This window comes from Plecotus auritus (assembly GCF_963455305.1).
Source record: "Plecotus auritus genome assembly, chromosome: 13".
Lineage (NCBI taxonomy): Eukaryota > Metazoa > Chordata > Mammalia > Chiroptera > Vespertilionidae > Plecotus > Plecotus auritus.
Window position 1 is genome coordinate 13,849,164 of NC_137779.1, and position 25,395 is coordinate 13,874,558.

Here is a 25,395-nt window from a genome sequence, read left to right on the forward strand (position 1 = left end):
TCCTGCGTAGGACCGTCTGCAGCTCCAGGGGCTGGCAAGGGCGCGGGGCCTGGTCCCCAACGGAAAAGAGCAGGTGGTAGCGGCTGGGTCTCGGTTTCCCCGGGAGGCTCAGGGGCCTCGGGGACTTAGAGGAGACAGGTCTCTATTACCCAGCACAGCCCCGTGGAGACAGACAGGGACGTGAATATCAGCACTGGAGGTCCTGGGGGCGCCCAGACCCGGGGGAGGGGTGGCTGAGACCCCCAAAGTCTCTCCACAACTACCCCAGGCAGGGCCCGGAGGAGAGCTGGGTCTGATGGACAGACCTAACCAGGTAATGGGGCAGATGCCCCAGGAAGAGGTCAGAGGTCAGGGGTCAGAGGTCAGAGGTAGTACACTTTATTGACTGGGTTCTCCCAACATTTTGCAACCTCTCTGCAAAGCCAGACCCTGGACTTCGCCACCGTCCCATCCACTGATCAGGGCAGAGAACGGGTCTCCCAAACATCAAAGGGCCTGGGAGCAGCGGAGTGGCAGGTGGGGGCAGGTGGGGGCGGCCAGCGGTGGGGAGTCGGGGAGGGGCTCACGCTGGGTGCTGGGCTGGGGTCACCCCGAGGCTTCGCCAGGCCTGGCCAGCCCCTCACTCCCCCAGTTAAGGTTCGCAGTGGTTCACAGTGAGACTGGCTTGGATTGGGCAGGCGGCAGGGGCGGCGGACATCCTCCCGCCCGCCCTAGGCCTGACTCACGAAGCTGGGCAGAGGGAGAGACGGGGGCAAAGGGTAGAGGCCTAGCTCCGCCCGACCTCCCCAGGCTATGAGGAAGGCCATTCATTCCTGGCTCAGAAGTTTCTAGAACATCTCAGTGACCTTGCCCACCATGATTCCCAATGAGAAACTGTTTCTGAAACCTGGGAGTTGACCGGGACCATCCAACCAAGCAGTAAACATCCCGGGTGAGATCCTGGTGTGAAAAGGTGACGCTGCCTTCGCCTCGGAGACCAGGTGGAGAGACCCGCAGCGTCCCCACCGCCCAGACGGGAGGGAGTGGCTCGCCGCCTGGGGCTGGCGGTGGCCGGAACCACGGGAACCAGGACGAGAAGCAGGAAGCAGTGACACGGGGGCGTGGCCGGCCGCCCGCCAGGGCCATGGGCCTGGCCTCCGAGGGCTGCCTCCGTGGGCACATCCGCCAAGTGGGCGCGGGGCCTCTGCCCCACGGGACAGGCAGGGCGGACGGTCAGGCCTTGTGACCGTCGCTGCCTGGCTCGCTGTGGCCGGCCGTGCAGTCCAGGGCGGACTCGAGCCCCAGCATCTGCCGCTGCACCAGCTTGGCGTAGAGGCCGCCCTGGGCCAGCAGCTGCTGGTGGGTGCCCTGCTGCACCACGCGGCCCTTGTCCAGCACCACGATGCGGTGCGCCCGCTCCACCGTGCTCAGGCGGTGCGCGATGATGAGCACCGTGTGCTGCTGCAGGTTGCCGTGGATGGCGCGCTGGATCTGGGGAGACAGGAGGAGGCTGGAGGGGCGGGCGGCCACCCACCACCCGCCTCATCCCTCCTCCTCCCCGGACCCCCACCACCCCACCTGCTGGCATCCCAGCTCTACCGCCTCCTGTGAGCTGGGTTCGTCTGTAAAGCCAGGACTTAAACAAGACCTGCTTCTGGGCTTCTGTTCCCCGGGGACAGGCTCGGCGCCCAGCAGCAGGGGGAGCCGGTGCGTGACAGGTGGGCCCCCCCTGGCCTTCCTGCTCCGTCCTCCGACCTCGGCCTTGGTGGATGGTCTCACCATCCGCCCCAGAGCTCATGCCAACGACACCATCACCCTCCGCTCCTCAACCTCCCTCGTGGCCCGAATCCAACTCAGAGTGAGCCCTGTGGACACTGTCTCCCCAGTTATCTCGCTCTGCTCCGTCCCTCCACCTCCGCTGCGTCCCGGCCCCTGTTCTACTGCCCACACTGGTTTAAAGTGTCCCATCAGTGCTTGTTGAACTCGGCTCCAAGCCCTCCACTGGCTTCTTGTCCCACTTAGGATAAAACCCAAACTGTGTCCATGATGGCAGACACACAACATTCTCCATTTGTCAAAATCCATAGAATGCACAACACAACTGATCTCCAATGTAAAACCACGGACCCTAGTTAGTAATAATGCACTAATATTGGCTTGCCAATTGTAACAAATGTGCCACAATAATATGGGAATTCTCTGTATTTTCTGCTCAATTTTCTTGAGACTTGAACTGCTCTAAAATATCAAATCTATTAATTTTTAAAAAATATGTTATTTTAAAAAATTGATAGCAGAGAGAGGAAGGGAGGGGGAGAAAGAGATAGAAACATCAATGATGAGAGAGAATCATTGATCGGCTGCTTCCTGCACATCCCCTACTGGGAATTGAGCCCAAAACCCAGGCATGTGCCCTGACCGGGAATTGAACCGTGACCTCCTGGTTCATAGGTCAATGCGCAACCACTGAGCCACACTGGGCAGGCTATTAATTTCTTTCAAAGTGCAAACGCTTGACGATGGCGCTGGCATCTCCCTCTGACTCTGTCCTCACCTCACCCACCAGACACACTGGCCTTTTTTTTTTCTTCTTCTTTATTTTTATTGATTTCAGAGAGGAAGGGAGAGAGAGAGAGATAGAAACATCAATGATGAGAGAGAATCATGGATCGGCTACCTCCCTCACGCCCCCAGGAGGGACTGAGCCCACAACCTGGGCATGTGCCCTTGATCAGAATCGAACCCAGGACCCTTCAGTCCACAGACCGCCGCTCTACCCACTGAGCCAAACCGGCTAGGGCAGCCTTGGGCAAACTATGGCCCGCGGGCCGGATCCGGCTGTTCTATCCGGTTCTCTTGCTCTCCCCTCCGCTCCTTTATTTTGAATTTATATTAGTTCACACAAACACTCCATCCATGCTTTTGTTCCGGCCCTCCTGTCCAGTTTAAGAACCCATTGTGGCCCTCGAGTCAAAAAGTTTGCCCACCCCTGGGCTAGGGCGACACACTGGCCTTTGGATTCAGCTGTGAACCTGCTCCGGCCTTTGCACCTGTGGCCCCTCTTCCCGGGATGCTCTGACCCCGGAACTGCCCCGGCTCCCTCCTTTCCTTTCGGGTCCCGGCTCAAGTGGTACCCGAGGACCCTGGTTCTAGCTGCGGGCACGGCGGACTCGGGGCACGTCTGCTCCATCTGAAGCTGCACTCTCCGAGCCTTCACTGCGAAGGACGGCACCTGCACGTGCTCTGTGCCTCTGAGATGCGTCTGGCAGCACCCTAACCTCAGGAGCGTCTTTCTCAAGGACCGGAGGCCATGCTTTTGCGGCGCAATCATCAGGGTGGACAGGGCCTCGGTCCCCGGTCTCCGCGGGAGGACAGAATCCCAATTTCAACAGCTGCCGGCGGCAGACCTGCTGGCCTGACCGCATCCACACTAACCAGCCCTTTGTGGGTTTTCCCTTGAGCCCGGCTCTTCCCTGCGGACAGGAGTCACGGAATTAAATCTGTCTCCCGCCTTCGCTAACGCCCGGCAGTTTCTCTTAGACAATGGTGACCCCTCCTGATCTCTGGGTCACGTGACTGTTTCATTTTCTACGGAGCATGGGCCACAGGTTGAACTCATGCTTGCGTCCTTGTTCAGTATCTGTCTCGCCCCCCCAAATGGAAACTCCGTGTTTGTCTGGCTGGTCAGTCCGCCACTGAAACCCCAGTGCCTGGCTCGGTGCCTGGTGCCCAGGAGGAGCCCAGGGAATACCGGCCTTGCCCTCGCCGGTTTGGCTCAGTGGATAGAGCGTCGGCCCCTGGACTGAAGGGACCCAGGTTCGATTCTGGTCAAGGGCATGTAATCCGGTTGCAGGCTCGATCCCCGGCCGTGGTTGGGGCGCATGCAGGAGGCAACTAATTGATGTTTCTCTCACATCAACGTTTCTCTCTCTCTGTCTCTCCTCCTTTCCACTCTCTCTAAAAATCAATGGAAAAATATCCTCAGGTGAGGATTAAAAAAATATATAAATACTGGCTTAACAAATTAACTGACCCATGGGAATGAGGGTCAAGTACATAGGGGCTCTCAAAACCGAAATGGCCCTGGCTGGTGTGGCCCAGGTGGCTGGGCGTTGTCCCCGCACGGACAGGTCACCGGTTTGATCTGGGTCAGAGCACACGCCTGAGCCGTGGCCTCCATCCTCGGAGGGGGTGTGCAGGAGGCAGCCAATCAGTTTCTCTCTCACATCACTGTTTCTCTCTCTCTCCCTCTCCATTCCTCTCTCTCTAAAAATAAATATAAACATTAAACAAAAACGAAACAAAAAACGAAATGCCCCAGCCTAGAAAGCTGATGGTCTGGGGGCGCCCCTGGGCACCCGCAACCCCTTCCTAGCATCGCCCGCCCCCGCAACTCACCAGGAACTCGCTCTCCGCGTCCAGAGCACTGGTGGCTTCGTCCAGGATGAGCACGGGCGGCTTCCGCACCAGAGCCCGGGCCATGGCCACCCGCTGCTTCTGGCCCCCCGACAGCTGGGCGCCCTTCTCCCCCGTCTCTGTGTGGCAGAGGCACAGGGACAAGCGGGCGGGAGGTGAGGCCAGGCAGCCCTGCGGGTGAGCGAGAAGGCCCGTCCTCCGCTTCCCCTGCTGCCGCGGGACCACATTCTCCAGGAAAAGTGTGGTTACCAGGGCCACCGGCTGGGACCACCAGCAGTTCAAACTCACAAAAGGGCCCTCGCCAGTCTGGCTCAGTAGATAGAGCATCGGCCTGTGGACCAAAAGGTCCTGGGTTCGATTCCAGTCAAGGGCACGTGCCTCGGGTTGCAGAATCCTCCCTGGCCCAGGCCCTGGTCGGGGCTCCTGCATGAGGCAACCAATCGACGTGTTTCTCTCACATCGATGTCTCTCTCTCTCTCTCTCTCTCTTCCCCACTCTCTCTAAAAATCAATGGAAGAATATCCTTGGGTAAAGATTAACAAAAAACAAAAACAAAAACAAAATAAACAAACACACAAACTCACTAAAGGGTGCTCTCCCTCCTCTTTGTGAGAGGCATGCAAATTACGATGACATGCAAATGGTAGCAAGATAATAATTTTCGCCCATTAATTTGGCAAAAATCCAAATGTTTGCTAGTCCATTGTGCTGGTGTGGCTGTGGGGAAACAGGCACCCCCCATCTCCCTGGGGGACCCCTATCGCTCCAGTAATGAGGCTGCAGGGCACACGTCTCTGTCTATCAGCTGGTACTGAGCAGGTCTGTGAGTCCCAACTACAGTGCACAACCCTCCAGTCAGCGAACCCCCCAGAGAAGTTTCCCTACAGAGCAGCGTGCCCAGGCGCAGGGCCCAGGCGCAGGGCCCAGGCGCAGGGCGCAGGGCGCAGGCACAGAATAAAAGAGAGTGAGCCCAAATAAATAAAATCAGAAGTGAAAGAGAAGTTACAACTGACATCACAGAAAAATGCAAAGCTCATTAAAGAATACCAGGAACAACCAGAAACCAATACAGAATTTAAAAAAACACTATGCCCGGCTTGCATGCCTCAGTGGTAGTGTTGACCTATGAACCAGGAGGTCAGAGTTCGATTCCCATTCAGGGCACCTGCTGGGTTGCAGGCTTGATCTCCAGTGCAGGAGGCAGCCGATTCCCTCTCATCACTGATGTTTCTCTCTCTCTCCCTCTCCCTTCCTCTCTAAAATAAATAAAAACATATTTTTTAAAAAGAAAGTGGTGGCACGTATGTGATGTGAATCTTGCCTGCAATAATGAAGACAGCTGGCAGAGGCCCTGGGTCGCTCAGGGGTCACACGCCTGGGGGAGCCCCGCACAGTGGAGGTACCTGTATTGTAGCCGTCCTGGAGCTCCATGATGAAGCCGTGGGCGTTCGCCTTCTGCGCAGCCTCCACCACCATCTCGAAGGGCACGGTGGGCAGGCCGTAGGAGATGTTCTCCGTGATAGAGCGGGCGAACAGCACCGGCTCCTGGCTCACCAGGGAGATCTGCAAGAGGAGGAAGAGGAGAAGGAGGAGAAAGAGGAGGGGAAGGAGGGAGAGGAGAGGGAGGGAGAGGAAAGGAGGGGGAGGAGGGGGAGGGGGAGAAGGGAGGGGGCCTGAGAAGCCGGGACTTTGCAGCCAGCTCTCACCAGCAGCCTTGCCAGCCCCAGCCAGCTGGCTGGCTGACGCCAGGGGTCTCGGGTCTGAAATCTGATCGGGGCCTGGCCCCGGCTCTGCACTCAGCTGCCTCTCTTCCTTCCTAACCATGGAGTCTGCCTTCTGCACAACCCTGGGCCTCCCGGGACCCACAGACTGGGGCCCTCAGAGCTTGCCGTTCTGGGCTAAGCCAAGTTCCCTGATCTCCAGCAGAGCTCCCTGTCTGCCCTGCCCTGGGAAAAAGAGAGAAAGAAGGCAGCGAGCAGCTCTGCGTGCGTCTGTTCCTGCCCGGAGGAGGAAGGTGCAGCATGCCCCGGCCGCAGACCTCCCTCCCTTCCAGCAGGACAGCTTCAAGCAGCTGCCATCTCATGGTCCTCGTTTAGGCATTTGGTCCACAAAAACGATAGTACGGCCCGGCCAGCATGGCTCAGTGGTTAACCTATGATTCCTGATCAGGGCACATGCCTGGGGTGTGGGCTCGACCCCCAGTGCAGGATGTGCAGGAGGCAGCAGATCAGTGATTCTCTCTCATCATTGATGTTTCTATCTCTCTCTCCCTCTCCCTTCCTCTCTAAAATATATATATATATTATTTAAAATGAGCCCTAGCTGGTTTGGTTCAGTGGATAGAGCATTGGCCTGCAGACTGAAGGGTCCCAGGTCGATTCCAGCCAAGGGCACATGCCTGGGTTGTGGACTTGATCCCCAGTATGCGGTGTGCAGGAGGCAGCCAATCAGTGATTCTCTCTCATCATTGATGTTTCTATCTCTCTCTCCCTTTCCCTTCCTCTCTGAAATAAATATATATATATAAAAAGAAGTATGTGTCTATCATTAAAAAAAAATGATAGTATGGAGGATAGCATTGCAACATTATAAATAGCAAAATAAAATAATTTAAAAATTTAGTTGTCCATAAATTGGGGACTAAATTACATTGTACCAATAAAATCAAATTGTCATGCACACACACAGCAGAGTCTATTTTTCTTTAAAAAACTATACGTGGGCCTTTACACATCGACATATTCGCATACAGACAGGAAACAGGCAGGAAGGGATGTTTACCAAGCTGTGAGCACCGGCTGCGCCCACAGGGTGGAACGGGAAAGGTGAGGTGGAACGGGACGCCCATGACCGAATTATAAAATTTCCCGAATAATTGGGACTGTGGTTAGATGGTTGTACTTTATTGTTTGGGATTTATGAGGATTAAAATGTTAAATTTAAAGGAAAGAAAAGGTATTCACAAAAGAGGAAATCCACGTGGTGAATACCCTTATGTCATCAGAAAAATGCAAAGGCCGCCATGAGCCCCTCTACCCACCCACCGAAGGGCAACGACGGGGATGGACCAGGACGTCGCGTGTCTGACGTAGCCGCCCCTGCAGACCTGAACAGCTCTGCCCAGGGACCCTTCCAGAACGCCGGTGGGCAGCAGCTGGTGGCCACACGCCTGAGACCACTCCTCAGCCGCCCACCCCAAGCTCTGTGCAAACGGGTGGGCAGCTTCCACGACCTGTGGCCCCTGCCACCATCCAGGGCCTCTGTGCCCACCACAGGCCCTCCCGTGACCGAGTGTATGTTGGTGATGGAAACGGTGCGTCCTGGACAGTTGGTGTTTCTCGTACAGGGCGTGCCTGCTGTATGTCAGCACAGCGTCAGGCACAGAGGGGTCACCACAGCCTCCGCTAAGGGCTGGAGGCGAGGTCAGTGTGGGACCCTGGGACTCGCGTCACTGCTGGTGGGTGTGAAGGGGTACGACCAGCCCAGGGGCAGGAATGAGGGACATGCCTGTGTGCACCGGGACACGGACATGGCTGCCCACGTCAGTGCTGCTGGTATCAGTCAAACCAGGAAAGAACCCCGATATCCTCTAAAGCAGCCGTGGGCAAACTACGGCCCACGGGCCGGATCCGGCCCGTCCGGCTGTTTATCCGGCCTGCGGAGCCGAAAGAGCGGAGGGTTCTCTTGCTCTCCCCTGCGCTCCTTTACTTTGAATTTATATTAGTTCACACAAACATTCCATCCATGCTTTTGTTCCGGCCCTCCAGTCCAGTTTAAGAACCCATTGTGGCCCTCGAGTCAAAAAGTTTGCCCACCCCTGCTCTAAAGGCAGAATGCAGAAACCGATTGTGACATGTTTACAAGTGGGCTATCATCCGGCCACCATAATGAATGAACTACAACCAGAGCCTCAAGCTGATGACTCCCGATAGCCTCCAGGGAAGAAGCAAGACACAGATGAATGCACGCGCTGTGATCCCGGCCCCTCTCTCTCTCAGCTCCCAGGGCCCTTCTGCTGCCGCCGTAACTTGTTTCCTGAGCCCACGCAGCCCAGCTGGCTCACTTTTCCTACCTGGGTGGCTTTCTTCTTCTTCTTCTTCTTCTTTTTAAAAATAAATACGTTTTTTATTGATTTTTAGAGAGGAAAGGAGCAAGAGAGATAGAAACATTAATGAAACGTCAATATAGATCAGCTGCCTTTTGCACACCCCCCACCGGGGCTCGAGCCCATAACCTGGACATGTGCCCTGACTGGGAATCAAACCCTGTCCTCCTGGTTCATAGGTCAATGCTCAACCACTGCGCCACGCTGGCCAGGGCCTCTGTGGTTTTCTAAATAAACTTTCGCTTGTGTTTGAAAAAAAGAAAGACAATTATGATCCTAAAGGTGGTGAGATGTTGCTCCAAGGGGGCCTCTGGAGGGCAGGGTGTTCTAGTCTTGACCTGGGCAGTGTTACGTTGGTGATTAGTCCTTGACCTGCACCAATCACCTCTCTGCTCATGAGAAAGCAGCTGGGACACAGAGAGGGCGGAGGGGCAGCAAGGCCCACCACCTACCACGCGGTGCAGGAACTTGTGGTTGTAGGCGCTGATGGGCTTCCCATCCAGCAGCACGCGGCCCCCCTCCAGGGGGTAGAAGTTCTCCAGGATGTGGACACAGGAGCTCTTCCCGCTGCCCGAGGGCCCCACGAGCGCCGTCACCTTTCCTGGGGACAGGCTGAAGGAGACGTCCTGCAAGGAACATGCAGACATGGTGGGGCCCCTGGCTCAGGTGCTCGTGCCCCTGTGCCATGGTTGGGCACCGCTGGCTCCTGGAATGCTCTCCTTCCCAGGACCTGGCAGCACTTTCATACTTGTCTCCTCTGCCTGGAATGTTCTTTCTGCAGAGAGCAACCTGGATTGGCTCCTGTGTCTTGTTCAGGTTTCAGCTCAAATGTCGCCTCCTCCGAGAAGCCCTCCTTGATTGTTATGTTGCATCATCCCTGCACACTCCTATCACACCACCCTTCTGCAAATGCTCAGTCCTTCCTGACTAGAGCCCAAACCACAGGGGCGCAGGGAATCTGCCTTGCGTACTCCTGGCTGCGCCGCCGAGGCCGGAGGCCTGGTGTGGGGGAGGCGTGAGAGACGGGGTGCGGGAAAGGATGACTGGGGCAGGCCTGTGCCCCCCTCTCACCTGCAGGACTTTGGTGTGGGGCCGGGTGCGGTAGGTGAAGGTCACGTTCTCAAAGTCCACGCGGCCCTCCACATGGTCAGGGGCCAAGTTCCCATCGTGCACCATGGTTGGCTGCCGGTCAATGAACTCGAAGACCTTCTCGGCGGCCCCCACTCCTTGCATCAGGCCGCTGTAGACGGAGCCCACGGACTGCGTGGGGAGGAGACACGTCCTGTCCCGCTGACCCCGCTCCTGGGACACCCCCGCCCACCCATGGTGCCAGGAGATGAAGGTGGCGGGAGAGAACAGCAAGGACACAGCACCCATTCCGGAGGGGCTGTGGGAGGCCCCACCTGCTAGCTCATGACAACGGCAAATGAGGACAGGAGTAACCAATACGGATAGTGAGGAGCCAGGTTTACAGCTGAACCTCAGCGCGCCCGCAGGGTGGGTGTGACCACCCCCAGAGGAGGAAAGGGAAGCAGAGAAGTTAAAGGAACCAAACCGCCGGAATGTGGGGGACCGGGACTGGAACCTTCCTCCTTCAGCTGCCACAGCGCGGAAAATTTCAATTAAAAAAAGGGGGGGTCTTAATTTATACTATACATCTCCTTGGGTAAAAAAAAAAATTTAAAATATATATACACACACATAAATGTAAATAATAATGACACAGTTTGTGGGGTGCTTTGGATATGCTACCATTATCTCTTTTGTGCTGAGGAGGAAACTGAGGCACAGAGACCTCAAGGAACTTCCCCCAGGTCACACAGCCCTCTCTCCCCGCTGCACCCCCGGCCCCAAGCCGGCCCCTCACCTCCATACAATCTCCCAGGACGAACTCGTAGATGATGAAGGAGATGAGGTTGCCGCTGGTCATCTGCCCGGAGATGACGAGGTGGCCCCCGTAGTAAAGGATGCTGACCTGGACCACCAGCAGTGTGAGCTGGGGGCAGAGGGGAGGGGCGGGCGTTGGTCACAGGAGGCTTGGCTCACACCTTCCCACGGCCCCATTCCCCAGCCCCAGGCTGCAGGGGGAGGTGAGGGGTGCCGTGGGCCCTGCACTCCCCCTACGCTGAACCCCAGCCAGCAGTGCCCTCCCACAGGCTGGTGCCCGCCTGTCACTCACGCCCTCCCCTTTCCCCCCCTGTGGAGTTTTCCCTGCAAAGGTCCCCAGCTGGGGCTGGCCGTGGGCCCGGAGGAGAACAGGGCTTTCTTTGTGAGTTCCTGACACACACACCAGACCCCAACCCTCAGCTCTGCCGAGCGGGAGCCATCAGTCCTCGTCCTCACTGGGAAGAGCATGGATCCGAGAGGTTGAGTCCACTGGCCAGGGTCACACAGCGAGCCAGGCCGCGCAGGGCAGTGAGGTCTGTGTTTTCTCCCCAACAAGTTCCCCAAAGAAGGAGCTGTGTCCCAGCACCCTTGCCCCCACCCCCACCCTGCCCAGCGCCTGGGGCCGTTTCTGGGGGAGGAGTGGAGACAGCAGCCCTGACCACCCATTCAAGCCCCAAGGGCACCCTACCTCGGGGAGGCTTGGCTGAGCTGAGTTTCAGGCCCTTCCCTTCCTGGCTGGGCATTTCTGAGGGGTGGCCTGCCCTGGGGGGGACCCCGACTCTCCCTGTCCCCTGGTTCCCCTGTAGACACCAGCTCCTCCTTCTCCTGAATCCCAAACCCTCATCTTCCCTAGCCCAGCTGTTTCCCAATGAGCCCGCCGTCCAGATGTGGCCGCAGACAAGACAGGGTCCAGGTGCCCCCCATTGCCCAGGGAGGGGCTGTGACCCCCATCCCTGGAAGTGAGCCAGACCCTCTACCGGGCCTGTCTAGTGGTGGCCTCGGTCCTGCCAGAAAGGGGCTTAGGCTGGGCCCCGGCTGGCCTTGGGGTGACTCCGGCCTTGGCAGGGTGCTCCCCAAGCTGAGAAGAGAGCTCGGCCCTGGACCCCACGGGCAGGGGCAGCGAGATCCCTGTGGGGACATCACCCGGAGGCTGCATTCCTTCCTAGAAAGCGTCTTGTGCACAGGCAGAGAGCAGGGATGGGGGAAAGTCACCTGCAAATGGCCTGCCACCCCTGCAGGGACCCAGCTAATATCCCGAGCAAGGGACCCCCATCTTCGCGTCCATCCATCCCCGTGGTCGGACCTGCCCGGGGCCAGGGGCACGTACCCCGCTGCCCCAGACGTAGTACGTGTAGGCGGCCGCCTCCTTCCTGTTCAGCTTGTACACCTGCTGCAGCTTCTGTGAGTACACCTCCGCCTCTGCCTCCTCGTTGGCGAAGCTGCGGACGGTCTTCATGGCACTGATGGTCTCCTCGGCCGTGTTGCTGGCTCTGGCCAGGGCGTTCTGGACCTCCTTGGAGAGCCTCTGTGGACAGGGAGGGGGCGGGGAGGAGACCCCACACGGACAGTGTCACTTCCGACCAGAGCCCAGGCCTCTCTGGGCTTCTCTCTCCTTAGTTGGCGCGAGCGCTCTGCAGGGCGTCCCGGGACGGAAGGGTGAGACCCAGATCTCTCTCCCCGCTCCTTCCAGCCTGATTGGATGGACTTAGAGAACTGACTGCAGCCCAGCCAGCCGGCGGGCTCAGTAGCTGAGCATCGACCCATGAACCAGGAACCAGGAGGTCAAGGTCAGGGCACGTATCCGGGTTGTGGGTTCGATCCCCAGTAGGGGGCGTGCAGGAGGCAGCTGTTCAATGATTTTTCTCTCATTGATGTTTCTATGTTTCTACCTCTCTCTCCCTCTCTGAAATCAATAAAAATAGATATTTCTAAAAATATGGGAGGCGCCATTTACATCATCAACATACAGTAAATCATGTGAGAGCCTGAGGGTGGGCACAGCGGTTCCAGAACTGCCCGCCGAGTTCCAGGTGGTCGCGGAGGGCACGGGCTAGAACGGCCGCCTGTGTCGTGTGCAGAGGGGACAGATGGCTGAGACGCGGTCCCAGGTGCATGACCCCCAGGCTGCTGCCCGCGGAGGTTCTGGAAGGGGACCGGGCAGGGCTGCTCCGGCTTTGCAAGAGTCACCACACGGGGCTTCTCAACCCAGCTGGGACCCCCGCCCTGTCCCCGGGCACGGGCCTGTCACGTGACCTCTGAGTCACGCCCAGCGGTCGAACCGTGCAGTGTACCAGCGCTGGCCGGCTGTGCCTGAGTCACGTGTGGCTGTGGGCAGTGTGTGTGGCTTGTGGCGATGACTCGGAGGCTATATTCAGCACATTCAGGTACGGGGAGAAGGCCACAGACAAAGAGCGTCCTTGAGGCTCCACGGACTGAACTTGGGCGAGGCCGGAGGTGTGCACAGAGGCAGGCGGCTGGGCGCAGCGGGGGCTCGGGCCCTGTCCTAGGGACTGGGACAGGCGGGGAGGCAGGAAGGGCGGGGTGGGGAGCGCAGGAAGCGAGCTGGCTCCAACTCCAACCAACGGGTGTATCTACTTTTTCTACTCAGCGAGGGAAACAGGGAGGCCCGTGACCCAGAACCACAGGCGCGAGGGCCCTCCTGGGTGACGTGGGTTCCGGGGAATGGACTCATGGTGGAGCTGGCCTCAGGTCACAGACGCCAGCGGTTCCTGCGAGCTGATCCGGCTCAGAGCCCTCTGCTCAGGAGAACCCCGCCCACTCAGGCCTGGGTCCCTGGGGCAGGGCCCTCTGCTGCTGTCTGAACCCAGCCTGGGTCCCTGAGGGCTTGGGGCACCCACCAATGTGGGAAGCAGAGGAGGGGGAGCCAGGAGCCTGGCCCCCAAGATCACCCTCCTGGCAGAGGCAGTGCCAAGGGCCTGCGGGAAGGGACAGCAGCCTGCCAATACCTGCAGCGTGGCCAAGGGCCTCACTCACGGGAACCACGCCACCCCCACAGGCACCGATGCTCTACAGAAAGAGAGCGACCTTTGCACTTCAAGCGAAAACCGGAGTCCTCACAGAGGCCCACGCGTCTGGCCCAGCCTCTCCCTGCCCTCGTTTCCCTCCCTCTCCCTCACTCATGCTCCAGCCTCCCTGCGGCTCCTCAGATGCATGCTCCCACCCCAGGGCCTTTGCACTGGCTGTGCCCTCAGATGGCCGACTCTCTCTCTTTAATATATATTTTTATTGATTTCTGAGAGTAAAGGAGAGGGGGAGAGAGAAATAGAAGCATCAATGATGAAAGAGCATCATTGATCAGCTGCTTCCTGCACGCCCCACACTGGGGATGGAGCCCGAAACCCGGGCATGCGCCCTGACTGGGAATCGAACTGTGACCTCCTGGTTCACAGGTCGACACTCAACCACTGAGCCATGCAGCCGGGCGAGATGGCTGACTCTTGACTCAAATGTCACCACCTTAGAAAGATCTATTTAAAGCTGCAGCTGTCCTCAACCCCTGTCTCCTCACTTCGCCGTTCTCCTGAGCACTCACCATCTGTTACCACATTGCATGTTATTATGATTGCTGTCACTTACTCTCAGTGCCTCCCACTAGAGTCTCTAGACCAGCCGTGGGCAAACTACGGCCCGCGGGCCAGATCCGGCTGTTCTATCCAGTTCTCTTGCTCTCCCCTCCGCTCCTTTACTTTGAATTTATATTAGTTCACACAAACACTCCATCCATGCTTTTGTTCCGGCCCTCCGGTCCAGTTTAAGAACCCATTGTGGCCCTCGAGTCAAAAAGTTTGCCCACCCCTGCTCTAGACTAAAGCTCCCTGAGGGTGGGTCTTATCTGCTCATCGATGCGTGTTGGTGCCTGGGACATTGTGGGTGCTCGTTAAATATTTATTGGCTGACAAGTCCTTCGCGAGCCCCACCGGGGCCCGGAAGCCCTTCTGGGGTCACCCCGGAGCCGCCGCCCGCCGCCTACCTTGTAGTACTTGCCGTAGATGTCGGACACCATCATGATGATGGGGAAGCCCATGAAGGTGACCAGGGAGAGCTGCCACGAGAGGCTGAACATGAAGACCACCACGCCCGTGATCTTGACCGCGTTCCGCAGGAACACGTTGATGTTCTGCGAGACCAGGTCGCTGACCATGGTGGTGTCCGAGGTGAGGCGGGAGATGAGGTCGCCTGCAACACAGGCAGTCAGCACCGCTCAGGCCATGGGCCACCGTGGGCGGGGGCGGGGACACTGAGGAGAGGCGGGGGGGGGGGGGGGGGGCGGGAAGATGAGTCGATGCCCCCTCGAGGGCTGCTCTGAGCCCAGCCCCTGCCACCAGCATTTTGTGCCATCAGACCCACAGCACAGAGGAGGGACTGAGACTCAGCAGGGAGGACGCTTGCTCAGTGCCACACACATTGCCCGTCACTGAGCTGGAGCAACACTCGTGCCTCTCCTGTCCCTGGAGAGGGGGTGACTCCCCGCTTCCTTCAGAACAGAAATAACAAGCAGGGCTGCGGAGGCCTTGTACCAGTTGCTGGGCTAAGGGCTTCACAACCCCACGGGGTGGCTACTCCTATTGTTCCCATTTTAGAGATGAGAATACAGAGGCCCAGAGGTTGTTAGCGAGCGGTGGAACCAGGTCTTGGACGTGGGCCGGTCAGTCTCAGAGACGGTGATCTCGGCCGGATGCTGCACTGCTCTGCCCCGCACCCCCACCTCACTCACCCCCGAGGATCTGGGCCCTTTAGGCCACAGGCCTGGGTAGTAGTGGGAAGCCAGGCCTTGGCTGCTGCAGGGACCTCAGGTGGCCTGGCTGGGGTCCTACAGTGGCCACAGCTCACACCAAAGCTTCAGCCAACAGGCCAGCTCCCCGGGGCCTGAGCCCGCCTCCTGGGACGATTCCACCCGGAACTGGACAGCGGGAAAAGCCAGCATCGCCAAGACCACAAACGTGCCTGTCTGCTTTCTCAGCAGGAGCAAGCCCACCCGGCTGAGCCCGGCCCCAGGCCCCCAGGCCCCCTAGGCAAGCCCACCTGTGCGGTTCTCGTCAAAGAAGCTCGTCTCCTGAGACACCAGCGAGCGGAAGAGGCAGTTCCGGAGGCGAATGTTCAGTCTGGCAAATATGAGGGTAAAAATGCCGCCCCGAATACCTGCGGCAAATGAGCTAATTGCAGATAAGAGATGTTATACATGGCACGACGTCCTTCCGGCAACAGACCCACCCGCCGCCCTCCTGCTGCTGGCAGGCCCGGCCACTCGCAGGGCGGGGCGGGGCGGGCCCCAACCCTGACCCCACTCCCAGGGCTCCATCCCCAACGGGAGGCCCCAAGGTGAGAGCGAAGAGGGGGCTGTGTTTACTGGGGGCAAGGACCCAACTTCGCCAGCTGGACCCCTCAAGGGCGCACAAGGCTGGCCCTGGAAAACCAGACAGGGGAGCCCTGGAGGAGGGTGTGGCTCAACCACATGGACATGGGTGCTGAGCCATTCAGGTGTTGGTTACTGTGGTGACCAGCTGAGGGACAGGCCCACCAGCAGCATTTCTGGGGCCCCTCTGGCTCATCCCCACCCCCCCAGGAGCTGCCCGACCTCTGCCCCCTGCTGTGGCCTGGGGCGGTGTGGCGGGAGGGCTACCTGCCAAGGGCCAGCAGGCACATGACCACGACGGCCGTGCTGAACTGCTCCATGCTCTTCTGGATGACGATGCCGTCGATGGCGCGGCCGGTGTAGTAGGGCAGGAACGTCTCTCCTGCGGGAGATGGGGCTCAGGGGGCGTCTGCAGCGGGGAGCCCGCACCCTTCCTCCCAAGCCCCCCACAAACTCTCCTCTCCCCATGGCGGGGGCTCCCGATGGGGGCGGCCGTACATGCCGAATGCCCCCACTTTTCAGAGAAGAGCCACAGGAGGCACGGGGACTTCAATCTGAACCGAGTGAGTGAGAATTAATCACAGCTACTAGGCACCAGCCATGGAGCCCAGGCGGCATTGCATCCCCTCCGTGCAGACTCTGAGGTTGGCTGCTGTCACCCCGCCATACAGCTGAGGAAACTGACGCTGAGGAGCTGACATGGCGCTCGCTAAGGCTCAGGGACGTCAAAGCTCACAGCTTTCTTGCTGGCGGGGGTTCAGAGTCTGCATTCTAGGGCCTCGGTGATGCTGGTATCCTGGCTGGGAACTGCCCCCGCCCCTCTTGGTGGGGTACTTTAGTTTGCCGATCATTTCCTACCCATTTGTCATCTACCCTGGGTAGATGTGGGGAGCGGGGATGCCACAGAGGTGGAATGGGAGACTCAGAGGGGCTGAGTAATTTGCCAGAAGTCACACAGCAATTAAGAGGAAGGGCCAGGACACAAATCCAAACCAGCTTCCAATTTGGGGGGGATGTCTTTCCTCGTCCCTTCCCTCCCCCAAATTCGGATGCCCACTCGCATACTATGGGAATGATGGACAGGGAGTGGAGCGTGGTCAGACCAGCCTGGGTCCCCTGTCTTCATGGCAGGTCTTTCCAGAGGCCACAGCCTGGCTCGGGGCTGGGCATACAGCAGGCGCTCAATAAAGGTCAGTGACTGAATCCTGGGCAGCTCTATAGGACTGGCTCCGGAGGGACAGTGAGGCCTTCTGTGGGGTTCTGGCGCCCTCTGCTGGTGGTGGGACAGGGACCATAAGGTGGCAGCCAGCACGGAGTCTCCAGCCGCCGCTGTGGAGTTCTGCCTCAGCTTACCCACCGGGGAGAAAAGGCATCCGCGAGCTCCAGCAGCAGTTGACCGTAGCCAGCACCAGTGAATGCCAGTGATAACCATACGGAACTCTCCAGTCAGCAAACCCCGCGGCTCTGCCTTCAGAACATTTCCAGATTCTGACCACTTTTACTGCCCCTACTGCCCACGTGTCCAAGCTGCCGACCTTGCCTGGGCCCCCTCAGCAGCAGCTCATGGTTCTCCCTGTTCCGCCCTCGCTCCCATCAGCCTCTCCACTCGGTGGACAGCGGGAGCTGGTGAAACCCAAATAAAACCTTGTCGTCTCTCAGCTCAAAACAGTCCAACAGCTCCCATCGCATCCAGGATAACAGTCAAAGTCCTTACAGTGGCCACGGCGCCCTGCACCTTCGGGCCCCTGTGCCTGACCTGACTTCATCTCCACTCTCCCCCCTCACTCCCTGCTCCAGCTATGTGGGCCTCTTTGCTGTCCCTTTAACAACCAGGACCTTCCTGCCTCAGGACCTTTGTACAGGCTGTTCCTGCCTGGAGCACTGTCACCCCACACATCTGCTCCCTCGTCTCTTTCAAGTCTCAAACGCCTCCCAATAACCCTAAAGGTGTGGTATTCTTCTTCCCATTTTACAGATGAGGAAACTGAGGCTCAGAGAGGCTATGTCACTTGTCCAAGTTTATGTAGTTGGGTTGCCATGAAATTCATCTTCAAGAATCTCAATTTAGCCCTAGCTGGTTTGGCTCAGTGGATAGAGAGTCGGCCTGTGGACTGAAGGGTCCCGGGTTCGATTCTGGTCAAGAGCACATGCCCAGGTTATGGGTTCGATCCCCAGTTAGGGATGTGCAGGAAGCAGCTGATCAACGATTCTCTCTCATCATTGATGTTTCTATCTCTTTCTCCCTCTCTGAAATCAATAAAAAAATATTTTTTAAAAAAGAATCTCAATTTAATAGGAGATATTCAAATGAACCTTTTTTCCTAATAGGCAGTTTTTCTTTTAGAATATTAGGTATGGACCCTCCTGGATGTTTGTTGATTGAAACAGCTAATAATAATCATAGCACCTAACTTTTATGAAGTACCCACTTTTCCCGACTTTGCTTCATCTCACTGAATTCTCTTAATAACTCAGTGAACCCCCATTTCTGGATGAGACACTGAAGGTCACGCAAACTTGCCTGATCAAGTGCGAGCCTTCACCTCGACCCAGTCCTGCAGGTGCCCAAATCTGCTCAGCTGTACCAGGACATCTGTGACCCCGAGGACACACCAGCTGACAATAGGGCCGTGGCAGGTGCAGGAAACGAGGTCCTGGGGTGGCCTCTGCCCACACAGGCAGGATGGTCATTTGTTCATTCACTCTGGGCCGGGCATCGGGGCGTTCGGGGTGAGTCAGGCCCCGTTCCTGCCCCCTAGGGGCTCAGGGTCTTGAGGGGAGGCAGCAGGTGGACTCCTGATTCTCACGTCACCAATGCTGTTACTAAGGCGCAAAGGGCCACGGTCGGTAAAATCTGGGAAGGCTTCTCAGAGGAGGGGACAGCTGGGCCTCGAAGCACGAGTAGAGAAACTATCTGGATACATGAGAAAGGTCAGCCCGCCCAGCCCGCAGGGCTCAGTGGTGGAGCGTTGACCTATGAACCAGGAAGTCACGGTTCGATTCCCTGTCAAGGGCACATGCCTGGGGTGTGGGCTTGATCCCCAGTTGGGGGGTGCAAGAGGCAGCTGATCAATGATTCTCTCTCATCACTGATGTTCCCATCTCTCCCTCTCCCATCCTCTCTGAAATCAACAAAAATATATTTTAAAGTAAAAAGGGTGGTCCCAATACTCACAGGTGCTAATATTTACTGGGAGCTTTCTCTGTGTGAGGAGCTGTCTGAGGTGTCTTAATCTATTAACTTGCTGACCCTCATAAGCCCCAGTGTGATGGGTACTGTTATTCCATTTTACAGATGATGAGTCTGAGCAGAGAGGTTAAGTAACTTGCCTGAAATCACACAGCGGTTAAGGGGCCGGGACTGAGAGTACGAAGCGTGGACAATAAGAGGAAGGGAGCTGCAGGACCGCGCCACCTCCGGGGTTTGCCTGTCCGCTTTGAGAATATTCTGGCTTGTGGCCACTCCCAGACTTTGTCCCTGTGAGTTAGGCGGGTAACGACTCGTCACAGCCAACATTCCTGAGCACTTACCATGCCATACTGGGCTTTGAATTTGACCTTTTCCTGTTTTTATTCCAGCTTTACAACATCATGAAATAGGGACACTAACAATCCCTACTCCAAACGAGAAGGAGGAGGGGGCTCTGACGTTCGATAACAAAGCCAGGGAAGGAGCAAGACTGGGCGGCTCAGTTGGTAAGAGCATCATCCCAATGCACCACAGCTGTGGGTTCGGTCCCCGGTCTGGGCACATACACGAATCAACCAATGAATGATAAATAAGTGGAACAAGAAATCAATGTCTGTCTCTCTCTCTCTCTCTCTCTCTCTCTCTCTCTCTCTCTCTCTCTCTCATCAGTAAATAAAAAATAAAAACACTGGGCTTATACCCAGGCCTTGCTGAAGTGTGGCTTTCGAGCCGTTTGGACCAACAGTAGCAAATACATGTTACATCACACGGGCACACATAACTGAAACAAAAGTTCCATGAAACAATACTTAATTTTACCACAGACAACATCCTCGAATGGCCTTTTTTCTATTCTGCTTCATTACAAAAAACGCTTGGACTCAGAGCTCCCACTTCCAGGAATTTATCCTATTTATACTCACATTTATAGAAAATGTGTATGAATAGGGTTACTTATTGTAAGAGAAAAAGACTCAAAACCACCCAAGAGTCCAACCACAGGAGACTAAATAATCGATGGTGTAACCACGCAGTGGACTATTATGCAGCCGAATAAAAGAACGAGACAGTGATCGGAAAATTCCAGAATATATTGTTAAGTGAAAAAAGCAAGACAGAAAACATTGTAAGAGGTGAAGCGAGTACCGTGTTGGTGTTCTTGTCTGTCTGTAGCTGCATAAGGAAACACTGGGAGCATATATGGGAAATGAATCTAAGTTTTTCCTGCCCACTTGGAAGATTCTGGAACCCTTTCCTATAGTTAGCGCTGGGCTCAGGGTAGTCAGAGGCAGGATTAGGAATGAAACTCTGTGTTTACCTTCTCATGTCAGTTTGATGTTTGAACCATGTAAGTAAATGCTAACATTTAAGAGGAAAGAGGAGGCGTTACAGCCCTAAGAAGCCGATTTCCTGGGTGCCCGCCAGGCCCCGAGGGTGCGCACTTACCCAGAGCCGCTATGATGAGGAAGAAGGAGGCCGCCACGAGGAAGGCCAGGTCGGGCTTGGTGTAGGACAGCAGCTTCTGCAGCGTGGCCCCCGACGCCTGCTCAGATGCTGGCTGGTCCTCTGCAGGGAAGCCCGATGCATCAGCCTCGGCGCCTGCCCCCGGCTCCAGGGCCTTGGCGCTCGGCCGCACCGTGGACAGCAGCCGCCAGAGCAGAAAGGAGACTGTGAGCGAGATGTAGGTCCACACGAAGAGGGCCCAGAACCACGGGTCCCGGACCGGCTTGCGGACCTCGGAGAAGAGCAGCAGCTTCACCATGGTGTAGATGCCCACGAGGAGGCACACCAGGGCGATGACCATCCATGAGGCCCGCAGCCGCCGGGGCCCCAGGGCGCTGTTCTTGGCCACGCCGATGGTGGCCCCCAGCAGCAGGCAGCTGCGGTACAGGCAGGCCGCCCAGAGGTCCAGCACCGAGTCGAAGACGTTGAAGTGGCGGATGTCCTCCAGCAGGCTGCGATCCAGGTGGCTGAAGATGTAGATGGCCGTGGTCACGCCGATGTCCGTGGTCATGAAGGCCAGGGTCGCCACCACCGCCTTCCACAGCTGCATCCTGCTGGCTGGCAGTGGACCGGTAGTGGGGGAGGGGAGCAGGCTCTAGCTCATGGGGGGCAAAGCCATTGTCTGTGGGTGAGGCCAGACCTGTTGGGGCCAAAGGGCGAGGGGTTCGAGTTGGCTACCTCCTGGCTGTGTGACCTTGAGCAAGTCACTCGGCCTCTCTGAGCTTCAGTTTCCTCATCTGTAAAATGACAAGAGAAGGGGCGTTGTGAAGATTCCGTTCATTCAAGGACTAGTTACCGAGCGCACCCTGTGGGCCAGACTCTGTTCTTTGAGTTGGGGATTTAACAATGAACAAAAATAACAAAGACTCCTGCTCTTATAGAGATGACACATTCATGCTAGAAACAGATAATAGACAGAGGAAGCAGATGATTTAGTATGTTAGGGATAGGGCTGGGTGGGGGGAGAAACTGGGGTAGGGGATGGAGGGCCATGGGGCTGAGGGTGGTTTTATACAGGGGTGCCAGGGAGGACTGAGCTGTGAAGGTAATACTTGAGCAAGACTGAAAGAAGTGAGGGAGTCCACCATGTGGATATCTGGGGAAAAGCATTTTGGGTGGGTGGAACAGACAGGGTCGGAGGCCTGAGGTAGGACTGTGTGAATGTGCTTGAGGGAGGCAAGGAGGCCCCATGAGGTCAGAGAGGTGAGGGGCCACGGGTCTGGAGGACTTTGCAGATGAAATTGAGATAAGCAAAGAGTACAGTAAATGGTTGCTGTTTGACTACAACTATTATTGCTGTTAATTTCTCTGAACCTGTTTCCTCATTTGTAAGACGTTAGCATGAACATCTGGGCACAGTGCCTGGAACATAATAATTGCTGCTGGTTGTTATCACCGTATACAGTGGGTGCTTAATAAATGTTTGCTCACTTCTCTCCTCCCCAAATAAACTTTTATCTTCTTAGACCAAGAGGGGGTGGCTGTAGGCCCTAGAGCAACCCAGACTTTGACATCTGCCCAGAAGTTTCCAGAATCTTGGCCCTCACCCCCAGCCGTAGGCTCTTTTGGTTTTCTAGAGCTTGATGTCTGCTTTGTCTAAAGCATCCCCGACAGTGAGCCCCACAGAACTCAGCCAGGGCCTGGGAGACCCCAGGAGCTGCAGGGACACTGTGGGACGTGGGCCTGGTGGCGTGAGTTTGGGAGTGGGGCTGGGCTGGGATGTGCCTCTGAATGCTGCCTCTTGACTTGGGTCTGTCCCTTTCTCTTGGGGTTTTTATTAGCCCGTCTGCAAAATGGGATAAGTAAAGGGGTGAGGCATGGGCCAACAGGAGGGGTGACCAGAGTGACAGAAACACCAGGCCGGTGTTTCCACATCCCCATTTACAGTTGGGTAAACTGAGGCACCGAAAGGCAAAAGCATATGCCCCACATCACTTTGCCGATAGAGGCCCAAGCCAGCACCTGAGCCTGTATGTGAGGGTCCCAGCAGCTGACTCGACCCCTGTGCCGCCTGCCGGGCACACAGCCGGCGCTCAGTCACTGCGAGCACGGGTGTGCGGCACAGCCAGCGGCTCCCATGAGCCCGGCCCCTGTGTCACCCTGCGCTTTACATGTGTTTGCTTGTTTAATCCTCCCAACGACTTTGCGAGACGTGGGCTGACATCCCCCCCATTAGCAGGTGGAGAAACTGAGGCCCAGAGAAGTTACTAACTTGCCGAGTTCACACAGCTGGGGAGCTGCAGAGCTGGGATGTGAACCCAGAAACTGTCTGGCTCCCAACGTGGGCTCCAAACCGCTAAGCTAGAACACTCGTCGATACAGCAAGTGCTTGCAGGGAGTGTTCCTCTGAGGAAAAGAGTCTACATGAGCAGGGTCCTGCCAGGCGGAGCTGGTGACAATGACGGCAACAGTAACAGCAACGACGGATGGCACTCACGGAAGTCAGCCTGTGCCTGGCACCGTTCTAAGTGAAGTACATGCATGAATGCTCACGAGAATCCTAAGAGGTAGGTTCTATTATCCCCATTTTATAGAACACTGAGACCAGAGAGGTTAGGTGACCTGTCTCAGGTCACACAGCTAAGAAGTGGCAGAGCTGGATGCGAACCCAGACTGTAGATTTCCAAAGTCCTAATCCTTCAAAACACCCTCTCCCAGTGATAGAGGAGGGGTCTGGGATGCAGAGAGGACCCAGGAGTGTGTTGGTCCCCAAGCCTGGGCCCTGCCTACACACCAGTACACCAGCCAGATTCCAGTCTGTCCCCGGGAAGGCGGCTGCCTTGTCAGCAGCTGCCCCTCCCAAGGAAGCCAGGGCAGAGCGGGATCAAAGGTGTGGGGGCAGGGGAGACACCCCCTGCCAGGCCCTTGCTCCACCCCCAGCCCTAGCGGGGCTGCCAGTTCAGCTCCTGCCTGCTGCAATGCAGAGGCCCTGGAGTGGGTGAGCTCGAGTCGGAGCCCAGGGAGGGGTGCTGTTGGCCTGGTGCGGCGGCAGCAGGCCTCCTGGCCAAGCCATTGCTGGCTGCCCGGGCCCTGCAGCCACGTTGCTGCTGCTCCCCTCCTGGTGGCACAGGGAGTCCCTCAGCCCCCAGAAAGATTCTGGGGTTCAAAAGTGGGATTGGAGGAGATCTGCCAGAGACCAGCCCGTGGGCTTGCTAGCTCTCCCTGCCCCGCCCCCTCAGTCACTGGGGAACATCCTTCCTGAGACCTCTCTGCTTTGGGTAATGTCAACCCCATTGGACAGCCACTGGGGAGGCCTGGTTGTTTATACCAACATAAACAAAATTTTGCTTTCCAGCATCACACACTATCTGAACGTGTTTGACAGATGGAGAACTGAGCTCCACACAGGGAGGCAGCGAGGCTTGTCTAGGGTCACCCAGCAAGTGGGAGGCAGAGCAGCGACAGCACCGTGATCCCCAGGTCCCAAGTGCCCAGTCTTCCTAGTCCTGGCTCAGATGGGGCCAAATCCAGCTCAGGTCGGGTTACAGCCCTCAGTGGGGACAGGCCACTCGGTTATTTTTCAAGTTACTGAGCAGCACGGGAAAGGGGACCAGACCACGAGCTGTGACCGTGACCATGACCGTGATGGTGAGGAGGGGAGAATGAGGGCCACAGGACCGCCTGGAGGCATGTCCCTTCTCCTTCTGCCTGAGCTGGAGGACTGGCCAGGGGAAGCTGGAGGACTGGCCAGGGGAAGCTGGAGGGCACATCGTGTGTGTGGCCCAAGGGACAAGCACCAGGCAGAGGCCAGAGGCCAGAACAGACACCGCCCAGGGCCTGACCTGGCCCAGGAAGATGGGGGCAACTGGCCTTGACCCCAAATATTGGATGAGCCAGGGACCCTACCCCATGGGGGTCCTGTCAGTCAAAGGCTTTTCTTCCCAGAAGAAGAAATGGAGGTCGGGGCACCTCCAGCTGTCAGCACAGCACAAAAAGAAAGTCTGGAACAGCCAGGAGATAATTAATAATAATAATAATTACACTCACAACAGCTGCCCTTTATGGGGGCAGGCGGGCAAGCCGTCAGTCCTCACAGTTATCATCCCCATTTTACAGATGGGCACAGAGGCCTGAGGAAGTGAAGTGACAGGCAGAGAGCAGGCAAAGGCAGGACTGAAACTCAACACTTCCCTCTCTGGGAGGCGGGGGGAGGGGGGGGCCTTGCCCAGGGACCAAAAGAACAGGATCCTGAAGGACCTGGTGGCCCAAGGCCAGGTTCATCCCTAACCTGGTGAACTTCTCACCCCCGTGGCCATGCATCACCCAGTGCTGGGAAGGCTGTTGGTGCTCAGCGGACCCTGGCTGACCGAGGCCAGGTCTATGGGATGGTGCCACCGTGGGGTCTCCGGCCGCATGGCCAGGACAGACGGAGCTGGGTCCACCATCCTGGTTCCATCCTGGCTCCCAGCACTGCTGAGCCCCCACCTCCCATGCTCTCGCGGTTCAGTGAGGCAAACAGGAGCTGCCGTGGCCCTCTTGCCACCTGGCATTGGTCCCACCTGAAGAGGGGGATGGAAGCCAGCCTATCTCCAGGGGGTGGGGCAGTGGGCAGCGGGCAGGGAATCTTGTCAGACCAGCTTAAAGCTGTCTTGATGAAGATCGGGACTGGGATGGGGCACCCTGTTCTAACAGAGGCCCAGGAATAAGGGGGGGTGGGTGGCCGGGAACCTACAGGCCTAACTGCCAGGGTGAATGCATGAGGCCATCAGCCAACTGGGGAGACTGAGGGAAGGGGTTTGCTAAGGTGGGCAGACCCAGGAGAACCCCCCCCCCCCCCCCCCGGCGCTTAGGATGTGTGGGCAGGCCCCGCTGTGGGTGGGCAGGGAGCCCTCAGAAGACAAGTCAGCCTATCCTGGGGGAGGACAGACATCCCAGGATCCTTCCAAAGGCATTCCAACCATTTTCCAAGAGGTGGTGGCGCCTGAGGGGTTTAAAAAAATG

The 25,395-nt window shown here is 57.3% G+C and overlaps 1 protein-coding gene across 4 annotated transcripts in view; it reads right to left on the bottom strand.

The window, feature by feature from the left end:
- Window positions 1-356: 356 nt before the first annotated feature.
- The window catches only part of ABCB9 (ATP binding cassette subfamily B member 9), a 32,141-nt gene continuing 7,102 nt past the window's right edge, over window positions 357-25,395 (bottom strand). For all 4 annotated transcript variants that reach the window (XM_080650264.1, XM_080650261.1, XM_080650263.1 and 1 more), the window contains exons 2-12: window positions 20,398-21,191; window positions 16,029-16,143; window positions 15,431-15,561; window positions 14,379-14,584; window positions 11,715-11,912; window positions 10,368-10,496; window positions 9,572-9,760; window positions 8,953-9,126; window positions 5,799-5,958; window positions 4,378-4,514; window positions 357-1,470 (exon numbers count right to left, since the gene is read on the bottom strand). In XM_080650264.1, the coding sequence (XP_080506390.1) occupies window positions 1,213-1,470; window positions 4,378-4,514; window positions 5,799-5,958; window positions 8,953-9,126; window positions 9,572-9,760; window positions 10,368-10,496; window positions 11,715-11,912; window positions 14,379-14,584; window positions 15,431-15,561; window positions 16,029-16,143; window positions 20,398-21,004 (2,304 nt within the window). In that variant the 5' untranslated portion in view covers window positions 21,005-21,191 and the 3' untranslated portion in view covers window positions 357-1,212. The remainder of the gene's footprint in view (window positions 1,471-4,377; window positions 4,515-5,798; window positions 5,959-8,952; window positions 9,127-9,571; window positions 9,761-10,367; window positions 10,497-11,714; window positions 11,913-14,378; window positions 14,585-15,430; window positions 15,562-16,028; window positions 16,144-20,397; window positions 21,192-25,395) is intronic.